This window comes from Pituophis catenifer, unplaced genomic scaffold (genome assembly GCF_029215685.1).
Source record: "Pituophis catenifer annectens isolate HBS135680 unplaced genomic scaffold, rPitCat1.0.hap2 SCAF_1, whole genome shotgun sequence".
NCBI classification, from domain to species: domain Eukaryota; kingdom Metazoa; phylum Chordata; class Lepidosauria; order Squamata; family Colubridae; genus Pituophis; species Pituophis catenifer.
Window position 1 is genome coordinate 202,596,708 of NW_027256881.1, and position 22,302 is coordinate 202,619,009.

General features: G+C 38.3%; 1 protein-coding gene across 4 annotated transcripts in view; it reads right to left on the reverse strand.

Annotated features, from left to right (window-relative positions):
- Nucleotides 1-20,325, reverse strand: part of SLC4A10 (solute carrier family 4 member 10) — a 59,611-nt gene extending 39,286 nt beyond the window's left edge. Inside the window, exons 1-7 of one of the 4 annotated variants that reach the window (XM_070956972.1) lie at nucleotides 20,137-20,325; nucleotides 14,387-14,472; nucleotides 11,505-11,603; nucleotides 5,359-5,516; nucleotides 2,073-2,160; nucleotides 1,657-1,803; nucleotides 629-729 (exon numbers count right to left, since the gene is read on the reverse strand). In XM_070956972.1, coding sequence (XP_070813073.1) covers nucleotides 629-729; nucleotides 1,657-1,803; nucleotides 2,073-2,160; nucleotides 5,359-5,516; nucleotides 11,505-11,603; nucleotides 14,387-14,472; nucleotides 20,137-20,323 — 866 coding nt within the window. In that variant the 5' untranslated portion in view covers nucleotides 20,324-20,325. Of the gene's footprint in view, nucleotides 1-628; nucleotides 730-1,656; nucleotides 1,804-2,072; nucleotides 2,161-5,358; nucleotides 5,517-11,504; nucleotides 11,604-14,386; nucleotides 14,476-20,136 lie in introns of all 4 variants that reach the window. The other 3 variants (XM_070956971.1, XM_070956974.1, XM_070956973.1) reach the window with 3 other exon arrangements.
- Nucleotides 20,326-22,302: the final 1,977 nt, after the last annotated feature.

A 22,302-nucleotide genomic window follows, 5' to 3' on the forward strand; every position in this document is an offset into this window, starting at 1 on the left:
GGCTATTTTTAATGTGTTAAATGATATGCATACCAATTTAGCAATTGTTTGCAAGGCATAAATATATATGCAGGCGAACCCAATCCATTTTAATAGAGGAAGTATATTTACACAAGTATTTGTTTCAAATAAATGGGACAGCCTATTCATTTTAACCATCATTTATATGCACGCATCATAACACCTACTGAGCTTCAAGTGGGTACTAGATCATATTTTTAAAAAAGAGCTTTACATGCCTTTGTATCAGTGATGAAATCCAGCAGGTTCTGACAGGTTCTGGAGAATCGGTAGCGGAAATTTTCAGTAGTTCGGAGAACCGGCAAATACCACCTCTGGCTGGCCCCAGAGTGGGGTGGGAATGGAGATTTTGCAATATCCTTCCCCCAGGAGTGGGGAGGGAATGGGGATTTTGCAGTATCCTTCCCCTGGAGTGGGGTGGGAATGGAGATCTTGCACTATCCTTCCCCTGCCACGCCCACCAAGCCACGCCCACCAAGCCCACCAGGCCACGCCCACAGAACCGGTAGTAAAAAAAATTGGATTTCACCTCTGCTTTGTATGTGTGTGTATGGATGGATATTTACATATGTACGGAATCAAATAAAAATACTATCTTACTACTAACTTTCCAGTACGTTGTAATTCTGGTCCCGAATGTCCTCCAAGTGGCTCTGGGTCTCCATGAGCAGCAGTTCCATTTGGTACACCTGGAATTTTACGTTTCTCCTAAATGAAAAAAAATGGATGTGACTGTTTTGAATTTGTTTTCCATTCCAGATTGTGGATTGAAAAGAAACTGTCAAGGTAAATTAGAAATATCAGGTCTAGCTTCTTTTAGTAGGCATCTTTCACAAATGAAAGTCACCAAAGTAACTTATTTAACAGGACTTCTAGCATCTGGAGATGCCAAGCACAATCTGAGAGAAGCGTCTGGAAAAGTGCTACAATAAGAGTTTACATATCAGTTAATAACATCCTGTGAGGCTTCAGCACTAGAGAGTAAAAACTAAAAGAAAAAGAAAAAAGGACTATATTCAGCCATCTTTCTCCTGTGGGTTTATGGGATGCTGTGTCCACCATATCTGTTCCATTGCTAAGACTGTTCAAGTACAATGAAGTCTAAGTCAAGGCAGAGAAAGAGCATATTCCTGCTGATTTACTATTACAGTACAAGGACATGTTACTGCCATATGTGTGCTACTGTCATACCTCTTTCTAGAATCTCTTTCTATGTCTACTTGGTAAAATTTATTTATAATAATTAAAAAAATACAATGATGAAAAAGCTCAGACTTTCACTGACTCATACAAGCTATAGAATGGAATGGAATGGAATGGAATGGAATGGAATGGAATGGAATGGAATAGAATAGAATAGAATAGAATAGAATAGAATAGAATAGAATAGAATAGAATAGAATAGAATAGAATAGAATAGAATAGAATAGAATAGAATAGAATCTTTATTGATTTAGTCAAGCCATGTTAATGGTAATATGTCTCTGAAAAATCATGGGAAAAACTGTTTGAGATGCCAATGATCTATAGGAGAGGTAAACATTGTAGAGCACTGATGATATCTTATGTAATTGTATCACAACTGGAAGAAATGAGGAATATAAATATAAACGATAAATAAATAAAAATAAATACCTGAGAAGGAACATTTTTGGGAGGTTCTATACGAATTGTTGGGTCCCATTCTCCTGGAGGGAGAACTGTCACTTGATCAAGAAACTCATCAATTCCAGCGACTAAGTCACTGCGATCTTTAGCTTTATATGCAACATCATGAAATACCTATGAAAGAAAAAAGGAACTCCATGAGATTTTATTTCTAAGGGGAAAAAAATCCAAACACAGTTGTTTCTCAACAAATCATAAAAATTATTTTCCTGCTCATTTTCATTACTGTTCACTGTGATTCAAAATATTGAATTAAGAAACTGCTAGTTATTAATCTAAAGCATTTTAGAAGGACATGGTGATACAATAAATCTTCATACAAAGCACTTTAAAATAGGTAACTTTTCAATGGGTTTAGTCAACACCTATGAAAGGTTAAGTACCTCATCTGTCATTAATGTTCCAATTGACCTGCCAATCTCATGATACTGTTGACCTTTTCCTAAGGGTCCCAGAAGAATAAATAAAAATCTATGAAAAATAAAACAGAAAAATATTCAGTTAATTTTACATAATTCTAGAATCTGAACAAGTACAAGTTAGAAGAAACTTAGTCTCTGTTTTAACTGCTCTTGAATTTGTATTTTACAAGTTGGAAAAAAATTCTTTTAAACATTGATATACCATTTTTTTTAAAAAAATTAAAACCCCAAGAATATGTTATTTTTTAAGAAAATTATAAACACTTTCCTTGGTGATGACATAATTGGAATTATTACATCCTCGCCTAGCAAGTTTTGGGCTCATGTATTTTTTAAAACTAAACAGAAGTATACAATAAAAATGGTTTCCTAATGTATTATTAAGCTGTAACTGTACCAAAACATCATATTACACAAAACAAAATGAGAATCATTTCTGTTTGGGCAGGTATTTTATCATTTTTTAGAACAGTCAATGCTAGTTATGTTCTATTTAGGCCAGTGGTTCTCAACCTTTTTTTGGGCCATGCCCTACCTAAGCATCTCTAAAATCCTGATGCCCCACCCCCAACCCCCACATATAATTCTTACTATTCAAAAAGTGACTCCTACTCACTTGGAGGAAGCCTAAAAGGCCATTAACTTGGTTAAACAAGATTCCAATTGCCCCCATTAAAAATCAAATTGCCCCACACTGGGAACCACTGATTTAGGCTCATGAACTTCCCTCCCAGCTTTCTATAAACAGATTTCCTGTTAATCATCAATACAAAACCCATTTTTCTATCAAATTTAAATGGAAATTTTCATTCAAATTTTCATAGAATTTTCACATATGGATTTAAATTTTTAAAATTGTAAAAGGAAAAAGAGAAAGAGGATAGCCTATGAAATTTAGACCTTCTTCTGACTTTATTGCAGGGCATTAAATAACTGCAATGTTATATAAAGTTTGAGACATCTTAACCTTCAAAGTAAAATTGTGCATACATCATACAGTACTCAGTGATGATGGTTGTCAATTACTTCTTTAGTTTAGTTTAGTTTAGTTTATTAAATTTCTATACCACTCTTCTCCCGAAGGACTCAGGGCAGTGTACAGCCATATTAAAACAAACATATACCCAAAAAATTAAAAACAATTTAAAATCAATATATATATAAAATTTGGCCCTTATGTTAAAAACTACAAACACCCAATTTAAAATTCATTTGCTAAGCCAGCCCGGTCTGTTGGAACAAAAGAGTCTTAAGGGCACGGCGAAAGGTACGGAGGTCGGAGATCATGCGAATCTCCAGGGGCAGTTCATTCCAGAGGGCAGGTGCCCCCACAGAGAAGGCTCTCCACCTGGGTGTCGCCAGTCGACATTGTTTGGCCGACAGCACCCTGAGGAGTCCCTCTCTGTGGCCGGTGGGAGGCTATCGGTGGCAGAAGGCGATCTTGTACATACCCAGGTCCTAAGCCATGGAGCACTTTAAAGGTGGTAACCAACACCTTGAATCACACCCAGAAGACCACCGGGAGCCAGTGCAGCTTGCGCAGGAGAGGTGTTAAATGGGTGCGCTGTGTTGCCCCCATAATCACCCGCGTGGCCACATTCTGGACCAGTTGGAGCCTCCGAGTGCTCTTCAAGGGGAGCTCCATGTAGAGAGCATTACAGTAGTCCAGACGGGACGTGACGAAGGCATGAGTGACCATGTACAAGGTGGCCCGGTCCAGAAAGGGACGCAACTGGTGAATCAGGTGAACCTGATAAAATGTGCCCCTGGCCACAGCCGTCATATGGTCTTCTAAAGACAGCCGTGATCCAGGAGAACACCCAAGTTGCGAGCCCTCTCTGAGGGGGCCAAGATCTCGCCCCCAATAGTCAGCGATGGAGCTAGCTGGCTATATCGGGACGCTGGAAGCCACAGCCACTTGGTCTTGGAAGGGATGAGTCTGAGCTTGTTTCTCCCCATCCAGATCTGCACGGCCTCCAGGCACCGGGATATCACGTCAAGGGCATCATTGGGATGGTCCGTGGTGGAAATGTACAGCTGAGTATCATCAGCATACTGATGGAACTTCACCCCAAAACCACAGATGATCTCACCCAGTGGCTTCACATAAATGTTGAACAGAAGGGGCGAGAGGACCGACCCTTGCAGCACCCCACAAACAAGGCGCCTCAAGGTTGACCTCTGTTCCCCTGCCAACACAAACTGTGTACGGTCAGAGAGGAAGGAGGAGAACCACCGCAACACAGTGCCCCCCACTCCCAACCCCTCCAATCGGCGCAGCATGATACCATGGTCGATGATATCAAAAGCTGCTGAGAGATCTAATAGGACCAGGACAGAGGAACAACCCCTGTCCCGAGCCCTCCAGAGACCATCAACCAATGCGACCAATGCCATTTCCATGCTGTATCCTGCCCTGGTACGGCTCTAGATAGACAGTTTCATCCAGGTACTGGGGGAGTTGTCGCGCCACCACACTCTCAACAACCTTCACCACAAAGCGAAGGTTGAAGACTGGATGATAGTTCGCTAATACAGCCAGGTCCAGGGAAGGCTTCGTGAGGAGGGGCCTCACCACTGCCTCTTTCAGGGAGGGAGGGAAGAAACCCTCACTCAGAGAAGCGTTAATAATGCCCTGGAGTGAGCCTCGTGTAACCGCCCGGGAGGCCAGTACCAACCAGGAGGGACACGGGTCCAATAAACATATGGCAGCACTAAGCTTACCCAGAATCCTGTCCACGTCCTCGGGAGTCACAAGGTCAAACCCCTCCCAGATAACACTCTCAAGACCCACCTCCGTCACCCCATCTGAATCTACCCAGTCGGAGTCCAGGCCTTCCCGAATCTGAGTGACTGTGTCATGCAGGAATTGCACAAAATCCTCAGCCCCACCCTGGAAGATGGAGAAGGGAGCGGGTCACCCTAAACAGGGCTGCTGGGCGGTTCACTTCTTATCTCATGGATGGATGGAACACATTTTGGCTATAGCTGTTTGCTATCTAAATCAGGAGTTTTGTTAAACTAGTCAGAAATCTTGTAAGTCTAGCTAGCATCAATGATATTATCCAATTTGGGTGGTGAGGGAGTCTTCACAAATGGTGCTCTGTAGCAATATATAACCCTTAATATTATTCAGAGCAGTCTTCTTTATTCCCTGGCTGGCCCTTATTCTTTTTATCTGTGAGCTGCAGGATTTAAACCAAGCTGCAATAATTACATTTCTTTCTTAGCAATGGTTATAAATTACCTTGATGGGATTGGAACTTCTGTCAAGCCTGAGAGCAACATAGCAGGAGACAATCTAACAAAAGCGACTACAGCACGATCCAAGAATTCAAGCTCACCAACCAAAATGTTTGAGGCTTCAGCTCCAGGAGGGATTTTTTTCATGAAATGCAGATCAACCTGATCATTAGAAAAAAAGGCATACAAGAAAAAGAAGGATGGGAGGGGGAATGAGAGAATCTAACAGATGTGAAGATTCCTAGCATTTAATTTCACTGACACATTGATACATCATGGATCATTAACCACAGGGTAAATTACCATAAACATGTATTAGTGCAGGTACAAACTCTGATAAATTAATTGAAGTTATCAATCAATAAAAACTTTAATTGTGGGTTTATAAGACTTGGCAGTTAATTGAACAATTAATGCTCATATTTGTGCTCTAAATATAATCTACTATCTACAAATGGTATCTTAGTCATATTGATACCTTATAAAAGGCTAATATTTCCGGTATTGTGCAAAGTCTATTTAGGGTTGCTGATTCTACAACTCTTGAAAAGGCAGCTTAAGAATTCCAATCCAAATAATTTTCAACCAATGAATTAATGAATTTGTTAAGCATGATTCATTCCAATAGGACCAAAGATCTGACCATTTTTTTAAAAAAATAAAAAAAAATTGGAATCATTCATGCTTACTGACAAAAATAGTAGTCATTTTTACTCCCATTTAAAATTTTAAGTAAATCCATGAATGAAAATGAGATTGTGGTTTTGCTTTACAAAATTGACAATGGTTTTATTATTGCGGAAGAAAAATAGCACATTTTATTTGGAAGCAGTAGTGGGTTTCAATTTGGTTTGCTACCTGTTTGCTTGTGCACACGCATGCGATGCTTCTGCACATGCGCAGAAGCATCCGGGTGGGTGGGCGGAGCCTCCTGCTGCTGCTACCGGTTCACCCAATCCGGGGCGAACCGGTAGCAACCCACCACTGTCTGGAAGGTGCTTCAATGTGGCAGTTCTGCCATGAAGTGAGCCAGGTGGCTCACACTAGAACCTCATGATTCATTTCCATGGGAATCAAGAAAAATATACTCAATCTCCCCATCTACTGCTCACAGGACCACAATTATTGTTCCATGACTATGATGACTGTGTCTATACCTCAACAGTGATTCCTGCCCACTGTAAAATGCAACACGACTGGCAGCTGCTGCTATACATAAAGCATCCAGTGAAGTTTTCCTTTTACAGAATAAGGCATTAAAATAGTGTTTCCCAATCTAGACAACTTCCATGGATTTCCACTCCACAGAATTTTTAGCAATGACATGTGGCTGGGGAATTCTGGGAGTTCAAGTCCACACTTCAGGGAGTTGTCAAGGTTGGGAAACACTCCTGTTAGGACCCAATGGCTCAACACAGAGCTTGCTCGGGTGCTCCATTGTCACAAAACCAACACTGCTGTTAAAAGTTCAGCACATCATACTTGCATTGTTAAACTTCACTACTTTAAATTGTGTTTGCTGTTACTGTAACAAAATGTTCTTCATTATATTACCTACAATGCCTCCTTCGGAGGAAAAATATTTTCCTCAGTAGGATGCATAAATGTTGCCGGGGGGGGGGGAATTCCACAGAAGGCCTCCGCTGCTTTATTGAGGCACTGTTACACTGTTAGTGTTAAGCATAATGGATCTCCCATTAGATTAAATCGGCCAAGGTACTTGCAGAGATAGTAAGCAACCAGTTGAAAGACTTCTAATCTTTCTCTCTCCAGAAACCATTATTTTGGAATCAAGGTTGTATTAGCTTTCTGAGAAAACAAGGATTTGTAAACAAAAGGAAAGAAAGAGCAGCATTATAGTAGAACAGTTACCTACTAATTGCACTGAACTTCCTGTTGCCCCAAAATCCAATGTGAGAAAGCTTAGGAACATTATTTAATGCAAGAACAGTAACCAGAAAAGCAATTCCATTACTATGTGGGCTGGGGTTGAAAGGGGTTGTGTTAGCTTTTGGAGAAAGTAAGGAAAAATTCTATACAATGCAAAGAGAGTGCAGCCTTACAATAAAGCAATTTGTGATTAACTGCATTCAAATTCCTGCTGTGCCAACGATTCACTAAATAATACCACTGAGGAAAAATAAAAAGAAAGGTTCAGCTAATTCTGGGAATCTCAATACAGGTATTGTGCTTAGGCAAATACAAAAATAAGGAATCAACAGGATTATAGCAAAAGCTCCCGCTCTCTTCCTGGCCCTTCTTTTCTGTAGGCATAGTTATGATACGGCCTGGGTACTAGCTTGATACAGTGGTTTTATTACACTCCACAATCATTAACATTCGACAATGTTCTACAACCACAAGTTCTTTTTTTAAAAAAATCCTAAGCACATTAAGCGCTTAAACTACAATTTCTTTCAAATCATTAGAAATTATTGTAACATATATGCAATTATACTATAATTATATAATTAATTATTATTATTATTATTAAACAAAAACACAAGCCCTAAATGACTGAGGATATTGCAGGTAATCAAATAAAACATTAAATGGGCTAAATCTCAGATCTCAGAAAATTGCCAAATCTGACGAGATTTTGGTGCTTTTGCTTCAAAATCTCACAAGATTTTACCATCCTTTCCCCCATATCATGTAAGATTTCAGGGTGAAACACCATCTGTGATCATGCACAATCTTTCCAAGAAGCTTTTAGGGTCATCTTTGAAACTGACAATGCAAAGATCCACATGAAGAAATGGTTCCGACTTGCTACTCTATTCGTCAAATTATTGAAAAGTATTCTTTTTTTTTCTCTCTGATTTGTGTCATTTACTTTATGTTAACAGTTAACTGTCTGGTGTTCACAAACATATTTTATTTGTGTTCTCCCCATAATACCTTTCTAAATGTTATGAAGAGTAATTCACAAAACAACATGTTCAAATTGATATCACAGCTTCATATTCTGAGAATTTCAAATTACTGCATTTCTCTCCCATTTGCTTTCCCATTACCAATCTAAACACAAAAACAGTGACCAAATCCAATATAAACTGTTAAAGTGACCATTTTAATGTCTATCTCGCAGCCATCTGTCAGTAGCAGTGTGCAGTGTGTCTTCAATAGTGTTTACAAAGTTGTTTTCTTGCAAATGGCTCTGGCACATGGACAGAATTTAAGCGCCATGGCGTTGTCTGTGTTATGAAATCATTTTCAAAACTTTTAACATCTCCAAAAATTAAGCCCAGAGTTCTTTTTTTCGCTGTTTTGCCATCTTATTTACATATTTCTTGTGGAATAATAATTTAAATCTACATATTTATCCGGTACCGAGAAATTATCACTGATTGCTTGAAATGGAATAGTTCTTTTAAGGGAGGACTACTTCACAGATGGGAGAAAGCATATGCACATGCTTGGAAGGATTTGAGTTACTTTTGATGGCAGGATCGTAATTGAGCCCTCATACAATGCAGCAAAGAGGAAGCCCAAGCCAAGATTTTTTAGTGGGGTGCTTTTGTGTGCAGACAAACTGCCCTTTCTCTCGTCCCCAATCTCATTTCCACTGATTATCAACATGGCTTAGGGCACCTGCTCAAGCCAAATAAACCCAAAGGGCTGGGAATTTACAGAGCAAGTATTCTGCACAACTCTAACTCGGTTAATCAATTGTTGCCATCAAATAGATTGTCCAATGAAACAGTAGAGGTCACTTAATGCACTCTGCAATGTCTCCTGGCAGTTTTTGATATTAAAAAAAATCAATTAATTTGCAACACATTGTTCACCACATCTAGAAATAATTGGCCAGCAAGTGACCTCGATCTTGACAATCCATGAATTGGAGTTATGATCATGTTGTCAGGTAATCCTGCAGATCAGGCTAGAGGTTCATAATGACAAGAGAGAAACCTTGGGTCCATTAATTCTCAGGCTGTAAGGTGACTTTTCAAGCACAAATGAGGGAGGGGGTGAAGCATGAAAAAGCAGATAGAATGCCAAATAATGCTTCTTACAGTATCTTCCATTAGTTAAGCTTTGGCTGCTGCAAAAATTGTTCTGCCAATTGAAAGGGATAATATCACACGAGACACTGTTTTATGGAGATTTGCATTATTTTTTTCTGAATTCCAGAGGACTCTACTCATGATTCATTCATTTAGTATGTTTACTTGCTTGTCGTTGGCAGCAATCTGTTTGTCTTTCATTCCTTCCTGGCCTCCAAAGATTTTGAGGCAACTCTAAGCATTGCTCCTCCTCTCTCCTAATATTTTCTTCATAAAAAGCAGCTTAAGTAAATTAGACTGAGAAAAAGAAACACTGATCCTGGTTTCTTATAGGTAAGGTTAAGTCCTAAGAAGATATATTGTGTTTTATTTAGCACTCTATGTATACTAGGCCACTGTGGTTTTTCCCACAAAATGCCATGTGGAGACCTTGGTTCTCTCTGAATTTAGTCTTCCCTGAACAACCAAACTTCGAGAAAATCAAGGATTCCATAATTTAACCCTGAGCTATATATGTTCCCTTCTATTAAAAATACCATCTCTCAGCCAGGGATTGACAAACTTTTGGGGTCTTGAGCACCACTGTATAATCTTACACAAGGCTCTATGAACTTTTTAAAAAGTATCAACCCAAATCTTATTATATCACGAAACCTTATAAAATGTACCACAATACTTTGACCTTCCCGTGCAATATCACAGAAAATAATCACTGAAATTGCTGAAATCTCATACCCCTTGTATGAGAACTCGCTCTATGGCTAGCTCAAAAAAGCAGGGTTTAGAAAACCTACAGGAGCATACCCACTAACAAGCTCGAGTAAGCTGCCATACTACACAACTGAGGGGAGATCTGAATGTGGGTTTTCTTAATCTGATGCCCATTTCTGATGCATCACCAATCAAACTAAGACAACTATATTCAGAAAAGAGCCATTACTGTTTCCTATTTTGCAATATGAATCTGTACAGTTTATGGTACGTGTTTATGTTTACCTCAACTCCTGGTGATTTAATGGACACACACATGCAGTTTCCTTGACTACAATATGGAAGTCGTTCACCGCCTCTTTCTTCTGGGATGCCCACCACCATAGAGTTTTCTGATAGTAAAAGTAAAGGTTCCCCTCGCATAGATGTGCTAGTCGTTCCCGACTCTAGGGGGCGGTGTTCATCTCCATTTCAAAGTCAAAGAGCCAGGGCTATCCAAAGACATCTCTGTGGTCATGTGGCTGGCATGACTAAACGGCAAAGGCGCACGGAACACTGTTACCTTCCCACCAAAGTTGGTCCCTATTTTTCTACTTGCATTTTTTATGTGCTTTCGAACTGCTAGGTTGGCAGAAGCTGGGACAAATAACAGGAACTCACCCCATTATGCGGCACTAGGGATTCAAACCGCTGAACTGCCGACCTTTCGATCGACAAGCTCAGTGTCTTAGCCACTGAGCCACCCAAATATCACCCAGGCCTGAACCTGCTTAGCTTCCAGGACCAGGCAAGGTTGAGGAAAAAAAGCTACAGTTTTGGGTACTTCTATTATGCTGACAGTACAGATGAATACAATGCCTCTCAGGGCACTTCCTATTTGGATCTGATTTTAGTGAGTTTATTCTACGCTATAGTTCTGTATCAACTTACCTGATAGTAAGCTTCATTGAATTCAATGGAAATTCCTATACAGAATTGTACTACTATGGTAATATTAAAAATAGTTTTTGCTGGGAAAATGATTTTGTTTTTCTGGATTTGCGTGTGTATGAAATAAATTTATACCTTCCATTTCTTTAAAAAAATACTTTTTATATTTGAAGGTTATGAGGACAATCTTCAGATGAAATGAAGGGTGGCAGGGCTATTGATGTTTAAAATGTTCAATACATGCATCTAGAGCAGCTTTCCCCATCCTGGTACCCTCTGTAAAGGTTGGACTACATCCTATCTTCCTCAGGAAGAAGCATGTTCACTTCTGGGAGGAAGATGCATGGTCCAGGGAGAGCCAGAACAAGGAAGGCTATTCTAGAACATCTGGAATTTCTGCCAACTGCACTGACAAAACACAGCATTGAACTGGTACTAACATTTAGCAAGAGATGCTGCTTGCAATCACCATAGAAAGATAGCCAGAGTGAGTCCTCACCTCTCTCTCTCTTTCTTCCTGATGAAGGTGTCCTTTTTCATTTCTCTGTTTCATCCCAAATAGACTACTGTTATGCCCTTTTTGCTGGTCTCCTAGTCCCTGCACGCACAATTAACAGACTTCAGCTGGTTCAAAAGGCTGCTTCTCATATTCTGCCTGGCACCAGATGGAGCAAGCACATAACTAGAACTGGCTCAGCCACACTGACTGGATGTCACATTCAACAACAAGTCAAGGCACTGTTGGCATCAATTCCCTTAGAAGAGAAACTCAGTTAAAGATACCCTCTTTAATCCTCACCAAGCCCCACTTGGTTCAACTGAGGCCAACTACCGTGGCTAGAGGTTTGTCGAACCAAAGCCTAATACAACCATGATTTGGTGACACAACACCCTTTAGGCAATTTTTAACTACAGATTGGTTATATAATTTCCCCAATAAATCCATGTTTTCCCCTTCAGTTCCTTTGGATAGCCATGCTGCTTGTCACAATTTACAGCGAGCAATGAAGTATTGCAACTTGATCACAAAACCGCAGATTTTGTACATGATTAAAAATGGTTTTAATATTGCCAAAGGGTAAATGTCACACAGTATATTAGAACCAATATAAATCTGAACGTTAAGTCAGCAGAAGATTCTTTCTCAATTTTCTAATTTAACAGGAGGCTATCTCCACAAATACTCTGAAAATGAAACACAGAAACAATTGTTTGGCTCTAGCTAAATATATGGGATATATTTTACTGGAAACAGTCTAAGTATGTAAATTATGTGATAATCTGGGGGGTGGGGGACATCTTCTTGGCTGGTCTAATTACGCCTTTAGAAAAGGCGACTTTAGGGGTAAAAACTTGGCAGAAATTAGAAAGGAAAAAGCACATGGAACTTATTGCCCTGTTATTGCATTTTTCAATTAACACCTGAAAGAGAGAGGGTGCTTAGACAAACTAGCTCTTCCTATTTACTCTTGCAAATTGTGACATAACAGAACGTTTTGCTCTAACCTCAGTCAAATAATTATTTCTCTCTTTTGTCATAGCAGGGGCCCAGTACCTGCTGGATACTTAATCTTCATTAATATCTAACCTTCCTTTGCTGATGCCTAACCTAAGCAACTCTGGGATGGAAGGAGAAAGAGAGATTGCAAGGCTATAAAACTTGGCCAATGAAAGCATCTCCTTTGTGATTCAAACTCCAGAGACCATCCTCACCATTTGGGCTCATCTGATTGGGACAGATCCCCTTGTGCTGTGAGTATTAAATTGTGGGACAATTTAATAAACTTTCATCAAAGTGTGCTGCCATGCTGGCATCTCCCTTAATGTTATAGTTCTTTGGCTCTGTTCTTCAAATCCTGAATTAAGCATTGACATACAAATTAGTGGCAACATTTCTTTACCAGCAAGTCAGATTATGGTTCTCTTTCCTTAGCTTATAAATAAGTTTGTAAAAGGTAAATGTAAAGGTTCCCCTTGCATATATGTGCTAGTTGTTCCCTACTCTAGGGGGCAGTGCTCATCTCCATTTCAAAGCCAAAGAGCCAGCAGTGTCCGAAGACATCTCCATGGTCATGTGGCCAGCATGTTTAAATGCCAAAGGCTCATGGAATGCTGTTACCTTCCCACCATAGGTGGTCCCTATTTTTCTACTTGCATTTTTTACATGCTTTCAAACTGCTAGGTTGGCAGAAGCTGGGACAAGTAATGGGAGTTCACCCTGTTACGTGGCACTAGGGATTTGAACTGCTGAACTGCCAACTTTTCGATCGACAAACTCAGCATTTTAGCCACTGAGCCACGGCATCCCTTATATATATAATATAATATATATATATTATACATTATATATTATAATATATTATATATTATATATATAATATATATAATAAGTTTTTAAATACTGATAAATAGCTCTTCTGAATTTCAAGCAAAATCTTTTCCAGCTTTCCTTAGGAATGGCTAAATTGAGTCAAGTCCTCATGTATGCAATGCAGGGGCTTTATGTTATGGATTGATAGTTTATTAATAGTCAACAGCTGTCAATGAACAAAATATTCAGGAAGTTCAATGTGTTAAAATTTACTATAGAGAAGAGTGTCCAACCTTGGCAACTTTAAGTCTTCTTCTTGTGCCATATCCGTCATTGGACGTTGGTGATCATGTTGGCAATCCTATTTTTGTCAACAGCCACATGAAAAAGTGCTGCTGAGTTTTGTCCAAACCAGTCCCTTAGGTTTCTTCTTCTGCCTGGAGAACTTTAAGGCTTGTGGATTTTAATTCCCCAGCCAGCAAGGGTGGCTAAGGAATTCTGGGAGTTGAAGTCCACAGGTCTTAAAGTTACCAAGGTTGGACACCTCTGCTGTAGAGCTTTTATTAAGGGACTTCCAGGATTTTCTTGCCAAACAGAAATTAACTGGCTCCTTCACGGTTGAAATCACACAGAGCAATTTTTATACCTTAATATTGTAGTGACAATAAGGAAAAGATGAGTGAGTCAATCAATCAATCAATCAGAACTCTACTGCATTAAGCCTTAAATATATTGTTCCCATGTTTCATTTTCAGAGATGGGAAATGCTTGAGAATGCTATCACATCATTTCAAAGATCTTTTGGCTCAGATATTGAAACATAGCTTTCATCTCTTCTAAAGTTTAATGATGTCTTCACAGTGATATGGAATGAAATAAACCAATTTTTTTTTAAAAAAAAGGTTCATTTGTTTTAAATGGTAAAATATATCCCCCTCCGTTTATTTACATAAAATGCATGTAGTATGAGACAACAGCCAGCTATAATTTATTACACTGAAATGAAACATGCTTTATTGCCAGAACGAAGCTGTACTCTTACCATTCAAAGATTCACGTTACAGTCTTACCTTACTAAAGTCAACAGTGCTGTTTTCTCGGCTGACGTCATTTTTGGTTTCAATAGTTGGTGCAGACTGTGGGGAAACAATCTGACCTGCTGGAAAAAATTGTTATTACAGAATACTAACACTTTTCTGTATTGTTGTTATAAAACAGTCAATTGAGATAAAAAGTAAATTCTCCCTTGAGTCAGCTTGAGTCCAGTGAACCTCAGATAATGGGTTGCAGTTTGCTTGGTAACAGTAGATAAATAATAATTTTAAAAATATCAGTCTATAGTTCTGGATTTCCCAGTCTAGTCTCACATTCAAATAATAATCAGGGCAAATGCTACTTAGTTTTTTCAAATTAGTTGAAGATTTGCTAGGTGCTACTACCTGAAAGGGCCTTCTAATGAAGAGACATTTAAATGAAAGATTCACATACATCATACTTATATACAAAACATTTCATGTTGCAAAGTACAGCCGATTACTACATATATAAGTAATACATTTTCTTGATCGTAACTTACTGAAAATAATGAGGGCCAACTGAATAAAAACGTTTAGTCTATTTGCAATATGCAGCACATTATAAAAGTTTGCTAAAGCCATTACTTTATTGATTTACTAAAACTCATGACTCAACTTGTATTTAAATAGTGAATGTGAAATTGGTTGTTTAATGCCTCCTGGAAGAAAACAAGCAGAGGAAAGAGTATTAGATATGCATTGCTGCCTTGAGTTCTTTATAAAAATAATAAAGGCGGGATTAAAATAAAAAAATAAAAAATAAAATAAAATAAAATAATTGAAATAGTCACCCTTCTTGGGTGACGATGTCATGGGACATTGAATACAAAAGCATGACATAAGGTAACAACTCTATCTCTCTACTCTGAGAGTTCAAATAAGGAAAGCTATTTCTTCATAGCTTATCCATATATCTCCCTTCCTGCAAATCCTGAAAACAGATCCATATAGCTCAGGAAGCTAAGCGCCCTATATAGCTTGATAAAGTGCGCTACATAAAACTTAAGAATTCAATTCCTGGCAAAGGGGCAAAGGGAGGGATTGAATCACATACACTCTAATCCCAACTATAACACATGTACCTGATCAAGTAATGTGTAAAATATGAATCAAATGAAAGATGACTATTGCTATTGCAATAAATACATTTTCCCAGGATTGCTGTTAGAAGGCATCTCTATATTGCAATAAGATGCATATTTCCTTACAAAATTGCATAGAGTTTATTCATACCAGGAGTGTTTAGGATTGAAGCACTGAACTCTTCAGTCATCATTCATTCTCCCAAGGAGTTTATGGGAACTATAGTTTGGGGGGGGGGGAAGGGGCATGTAGGAAGTTTGAATGCAGTGCACTCATTCAACTATGATCCCAGAAATATTGGGAGGGAAATCATTATTTTAAAAAAAAAAATCTACACAGGTTTTAGTGCTAAACTAAAGATATTCATTGTCCAAGTCCACTCTACATTTTCATTCAATCTTTTTCCCAATTTTATTTTATTATACATGTATGTATGTGTATGTATGTATGTATGTATAAATAAAATGACAGATAAAATATTTCTGACAGCACAATCCATTTCAAATTTATACTTTTCAGATTAGAAAAATATTAAGACCATTTACGAAAGAAAATTATCCTGGCTAGAATGGAATAGCCATTTTAAAAAATCTGATACCTTTTTGCAAAAAGGCCATGAAGACCTTGAAAGTGATTGCCTAGATTAATCATGAAGACACATTATGCTAAAAAAAGACTGATGTGAAGAGTGAATATCTGAATTTGACCTAAGGTTCATGCAAGATAGATTTATAGTACACTACCTCTGGACCTTCAAGGAGTTTACAGAACCCAAAGGTTAGAGATGAAGGAGGACAAAGATGGGATGAGCCTGTTAGAGACAGATACAATAAAGATATAGCAAAATAAAGAACATGGAGATGATCATGCACAACAGCAGAGTTTAGATCAGAGATTGTCAAACTTTCACTGACTGCGAAATCTGTTAGTTAGAAAAAAAACATATATTCAGGAAATCTTGATCAAGAGGCAAACCTCTAGTGATTAAAAAAAAAACCTGCCACATGCTAGTGAACTATTTTTTTTTTCTTGTCCTTAATCTCTCAAAGAACCCTCCTACCAAGTTCACACAGAACAGCAAGGTTCCATGAACACAGTTTGAAAAACTCTGGTTTAGATCGTGCACTATTATTCATGAATAGGGAAACACCTCTGGTGAAAGAAAGATATGATATGAAGTGGGAATGGTTTAAGAATGATGCAATATTTATTCCAAAATAGTAATACGTTAACATTTCTGTGAAAAGAAATAGTAAAAGTGAAAAGGATGAACAGAGGGGAACAAGTGAGAAAATAAGAAAAAGTGACCAGGCTGTGGAAATTTTGAAGCCAGGAACACCTAAATTTTAAGGAATACCAACTAGAACTGCTAAATAATATAGAATTTTCCTCTAGCAGTATTCAAACAAGAATATTCCATGCATTGATTACACCTTTGTTGGAACTTACAGCAAAAGACCTACAAAATTCTGGTAGGGCAATCTAAATATGTCAGTGGCATATCGTAATCTCATATAGCCTCCCAGAACCATGGAAACTGAAGGCAGGGCTGAAGATGACAATGTTACATTAAGACTTGTCATCTTAATCAAAAATGTTGGAATTTTGATGGTCTGTTATTCTTGTTCACTATTTTTCTATCCTCACTTCCATTATCAATAACAATAACCAATAACAAAGCCCGTAATGTAAAACCTACTATCCACAGGGGAGGACATTATTTATATATAAGTAAAATAAATATGTAACTACAAAAGAAACTTTAAAGAAATACCTATTCCTACTGAAGTTGCAGGAAACAAACGATCACACGATCTTTTACATATAATAAACAAATAGGGATATTTTACAGATAAATCTGATATTTTATTGATAAATTTGATATTAAATTTAAAAGATTTGTTTATCTGATAAATAAAAACGTAAATAAATAAAGTTTGGCTCCCTCAAGATACAGTCCATTCAGAAAAGAAAATCATACATGTCCTTAGTAATTACCCTGTTTCCCCCAAAATAAGACATCCCCTGATAATAAGCCCAATTGGGCTTTTGAGCGCATGGCAATAAGGCCAAGTGCTTATTTCAAGGTTAAAAAAAAAAAATATAAGACAGGATCTTATTTTTGGGGAAACACAGTAGGATATCATGGAAAGGGTTATTAGGAACCTAGGGACCTGGTTTTATAAATGCAATTCTTTCATCTGCAGTAGAAAAGATAGTATTGGTTAATGCAAGTTACCCATTCCCCAAGTTGGCTTTTCCAGAGAAAATACTGTCAGCTCAGCCGCCTTGAGTTGCCATGGGTGAATAGATAAAGACTAAGGAATTTTGCTAAATATGGAATATATAATAGGCAACTATAGGTTACCCCATATAAATACCTCTCTAGAAAGAAAATATATTTATGAAATACTGTTTGATTTCTTTGGAGAGGGGTTCTCTCAAATATAGCTTTATTTGTGTAGTCCTGCCTTCATTACCTCACATAATCCCACTTCCCACAACTGATTTCACCAAATACAAAATGTGCTGCTATATCCATTCACACATAGTTCTGTATAAGGGAATTGCATCTTTGCCCTTGTTAAGTTTGCCTCTGCTACCTCCAGTACCATTATAAACAATCTGGGCTTTGATTGTCCAATTTAAATGAATTCAAGAAAATTTATGAGAGGTTCCTCCTTTACCTAGCATCTGGTCATAAAAAGCTCCATCTACTGACTTCATTAATATAAGCCAGAGCCAGATGATGCACTGTGTGTAAACAATGCTCAAATTAAGCAGCAACGTAGTAATAATAAACAAGATGCAATGACAGAGATTTAATATCCCTAACACTTTTACTTCAAAAAAGATTTATCACATGTGATGCTGTTTAAAGGGTGAATGTATTGCTAAGTGTTCAAAGTAAGAATTCCTTGAAAATATTCAAAGTGGATGTAGAAGACATACTTCTCATTTACATTGCGTAGACCGTAACTCTACCCTAGCAAGATTAGAGTAATCTGTAATTTAATTTAGGAGGCTAATGCCTCCTAAGGCAGCATTTAACATCCAGCTGCCTGCAATTACTGAGAGTTCAATTCTCCCCAGGCTCAAGGTCGACTCAGCCTTCCATCCTTTCTAAGGTGGGTAAATTGAGGACCCAGTTTGTGGGGGCAATAAGCTGACTTTGTATAAATATACAAAAGTATGAAGGCTATTGCTTAACGTATTGTAAGCCGCCCTGAGTCTCCGGAGAAGGGCGGCATATAAATCAAATTAAAGAAAAAAAATTAATCTGTAATCCATCGATGTGATTACCCAGGGAATTATCAAATTTCTTGTGACTCAGTCAAAAATATTGCTTATTTAATGGCCAATGTTGTGAGATATTGGTCATTAAAATCATGACAATAATCTGTTGACCTGTGTTACAATTTGCACTTGAATATAACAACTCAAATCCTTGTTGTTAATAGGTTGTTAATAGAACTCATTAAATGTTAACAGAATGTAATTGCATCAATGTTAATTTACTAATATGCATCATTGTCACTGGAAAATGAGTCAAAATAAATTGGTACTGTTCAAATATATTGATCCAGAGTTTGTATCGTTCCTAAGGAGCAATCAATGAGCAAGTTAAGTATGGAATTGTATTCTAGCACAGGTGCAGGGCATCAATTTAGGGGGGAAATAAGGGATGAAATCCAGCAGGTTCTAACAGATTCTGGAGAACTGGTAGCGGAAATTTTGAGTAGTTTGGAGAACCAGCAAATACCTCTGGCTGGCCCCAGAGTGGGGTGGGAATGGAGATTTTGCAATATCCTTCCCCCAGGAGGGGAAGGAATGGAGATTTTGCAGTATCCTTTCCCTGCCACATCCACCAAGCCACACCCACAGAACCGGTAGGGGAAAAAATGGATTTCACCCCTGGGGGAAATGCTTAAGACATATATGGTACAGTTCTGAACCTGCTTACCTGAAATAGGCTCAAAGAAATCAGACTTCGTTAAAGGTTTTATTTCAAGACAAAGGATGACTAATTTGCAAAATCTTTTTTGTAAGGGATTTTATAAAATGTATTGCTTAGGTCTCCTGAAATCAGGATAATTGGCTTGCTTTGTTCTGAAAATATCATTTTTCTCATCTTAATCTTAGCAACTCATAATTGTTTAGGAAATGGAATGACAACAGACACACTTACATAACCCCTTTAAAATGATTGCTTTTTATTTCTTTTATAACTCTCTTCTCACTTTATCTCAAGCTCTAAATTGATGGAAGTACCCTTAGGAATGTATAAATGTTATTTAAATCCATTCAGTAAAATCAACGAGGTATACAGCAACTGCTGAATATATCTTTCTGTAAAAACAACTAGTTAAATAAAGAAGCCAGTTAAGCTCCTGCACATCAGTACCAAAAACGTACGCTTTCCCTTCCTGATTGCCTGTAAATTGTTTCCTTTTGTGAGGTGTCCTACTCTATAATTTCAGATCCACTGTCAAATATTTGCTACCATCCCTTATAACTCCAATCCCCACAGTTAGGGAAGGGAAACTGAGGAAATGCACATGTTGGACAAGAAGACTGAAATGCCATTTAAAATCAAAATGTCGGCATATCCATTATATCAAAGCTACAGTAACTATTACTTAATTAACATGACACTTTACCATTTTTGTCCATGGAATGGGGCTCAGACTGTTTCTTGCCAATGTCAGCAAAGGACCTGACTATTGGGATCCTATTGCTTAATTTCTTTTGGTTCTGATGATGATGCTGTTTGAGTAACGCCTCGTGGACTCTGTGGCGAACATCCTCACTGAGCTGTCCGGACCCTACTTGTTGATCAAGAATCATATCTGAAAAATAAAACAGCAATTGAATGATCTTTTGAGTTTTGAGTCAATTTTGCAATAAGTAGCCACATTTCTAATGGATTCACAATTGAAGCATTTGGTCAAATCTGTTACTTATATACTTATCACTGTGATGCAAATATCATTGCAAGTAATACCTAGTATTGATGGTTAAGATTTCCATGGGAGAGCTAAAGGGATTTTTAAAAATGTGTGAAAGGTATCCCCTGAAATCACCACTCAGGCTTGCTTGATCAATGACCTTCCAGGATTGAACTGAGAAGTTTGCAAAATGCCCCTACTTACATTTGTTTCATAGTGAACCTGCAAGAAGGTTTCCACAAGATGTCTGCCCAGACCTCTTTATCCTCATAATGCCAGTTTTGGTACTGGTATTTGGTATTTTGTAACCATGATTATGAACACAAAAGATAAGCAGTATTGACAAACAGATAGACTGTCAGGCCTGGAAGCCATCTTTTTTGTTGGAACTTCAGGCCTGCCACATTTACTACTGTGGGAAACTGGGAGGGGGGATTGTATGGAGCCAGGGTGATATATAGTCATAATAACATTCCTTTCTCAGAAAGTTAAGGACATCTTGCCCTGCACCTGGACGGCTGGAACTGGGAGGCATCTCCAGTTGGGATGGTGCTTTGATTGGACCATGTGATGGACATGTGGGTGTTGGGCAGGGACTTGAACTTTCCTTTGGGTGGGGAAAACCTAGAAGCTTTCAGATTCAGGTTTTCCCAGATGTGCCAATATGACATCTCTAATAAAATGGAACTTTGAGGAAATTCAAGCCTCAGAGTTTTCTTTCATTGGGGGTGTTACTTGGAACCCTGACATTAACCCGAATCTGAAAGCTTCCAGGTTTTCCCCACCCAAAGGAAAGTTGAAAGCTGATATAGACCAAGTTTGCTATTCACTTCCATATTCAACTATTCAAATTTATGTAAGCATAAATCAATTTATTTACAAGATATTGGCATTAAGATCCTAGAGAAAGCCGTGAAGTGGGATTTAACCCTTTCCTCACACATCATTTTCATTCCACCTGCTAGCATTCCCACTGTGGTTTTCTTGTTGTACAAAAATTACAAGGAGTGGGCTTTTTAAAGAAAACAAAATAAGCAAGCAGGGTAAGGATTAATCACTATTCCACCCTCACTTCAAACTGGGTTTTCCTCTATTGCTTTGCAACTACCATATTTATTGGAGACTCTTTTTTCAAACTGTATGATGAGATAGCATCTTTTAGGGGAAGCAGCTTTTGAGAAGCAGTTGCTTCAAATTGCTTCCTTGGTTATGCAGATTATAAAATGGCCCAAACTCTAATCAGGGCAATAAAATGAATTTTGCTATGCAACCTCAATTCTGATTTAAACTTCACACATGAAAATGGATTTTGAAAGGTTATGTAAAAGGCGTTAACCCCATCTTTTGTGTTTTGTCTGTTTTATTTTTCAGGGTGTGATTTTTTCTCCGGGGAGGGGGGCTGTCAGCTTTGGAAGCCATATTAGGCCGGAAGCTTCCATGCTGCCACCTTCTCATGTGTGGGAAAGTAGGAGGGGGGATTTAGTAGAGGGGTTGTCTTTAGACATAATAGAATTCTTCCTGTCAGTCAAGGTCAGGCCGATCTTGCATCTGGAGAAGGAGTGATCGGAGTGCTGTCTCAAGATGGGACAGATGGTGATTGGAGCATGTGATCAACTGAGAAGTGAGGGGATGGTTGGGGGGGGGTTGATTTACTGAGGGAAAACCCGGACCTCTCAGATTTGGGTTTTCCCAGATGTGCCAGTTTACCTATTCTAATAAATACAGTAGAACTTTGAAAAATGCTTGCTTCAGAGTTTTTACTTGGAGTTGGGGGCTTTTCTGGAACGCTAAACAATGAGAAGATATGACCATAAAGTCATCAAGAATGCAGCATTTCTCCAATCAGTTTTAAAATGATAACCAAATATCCAAGGATGG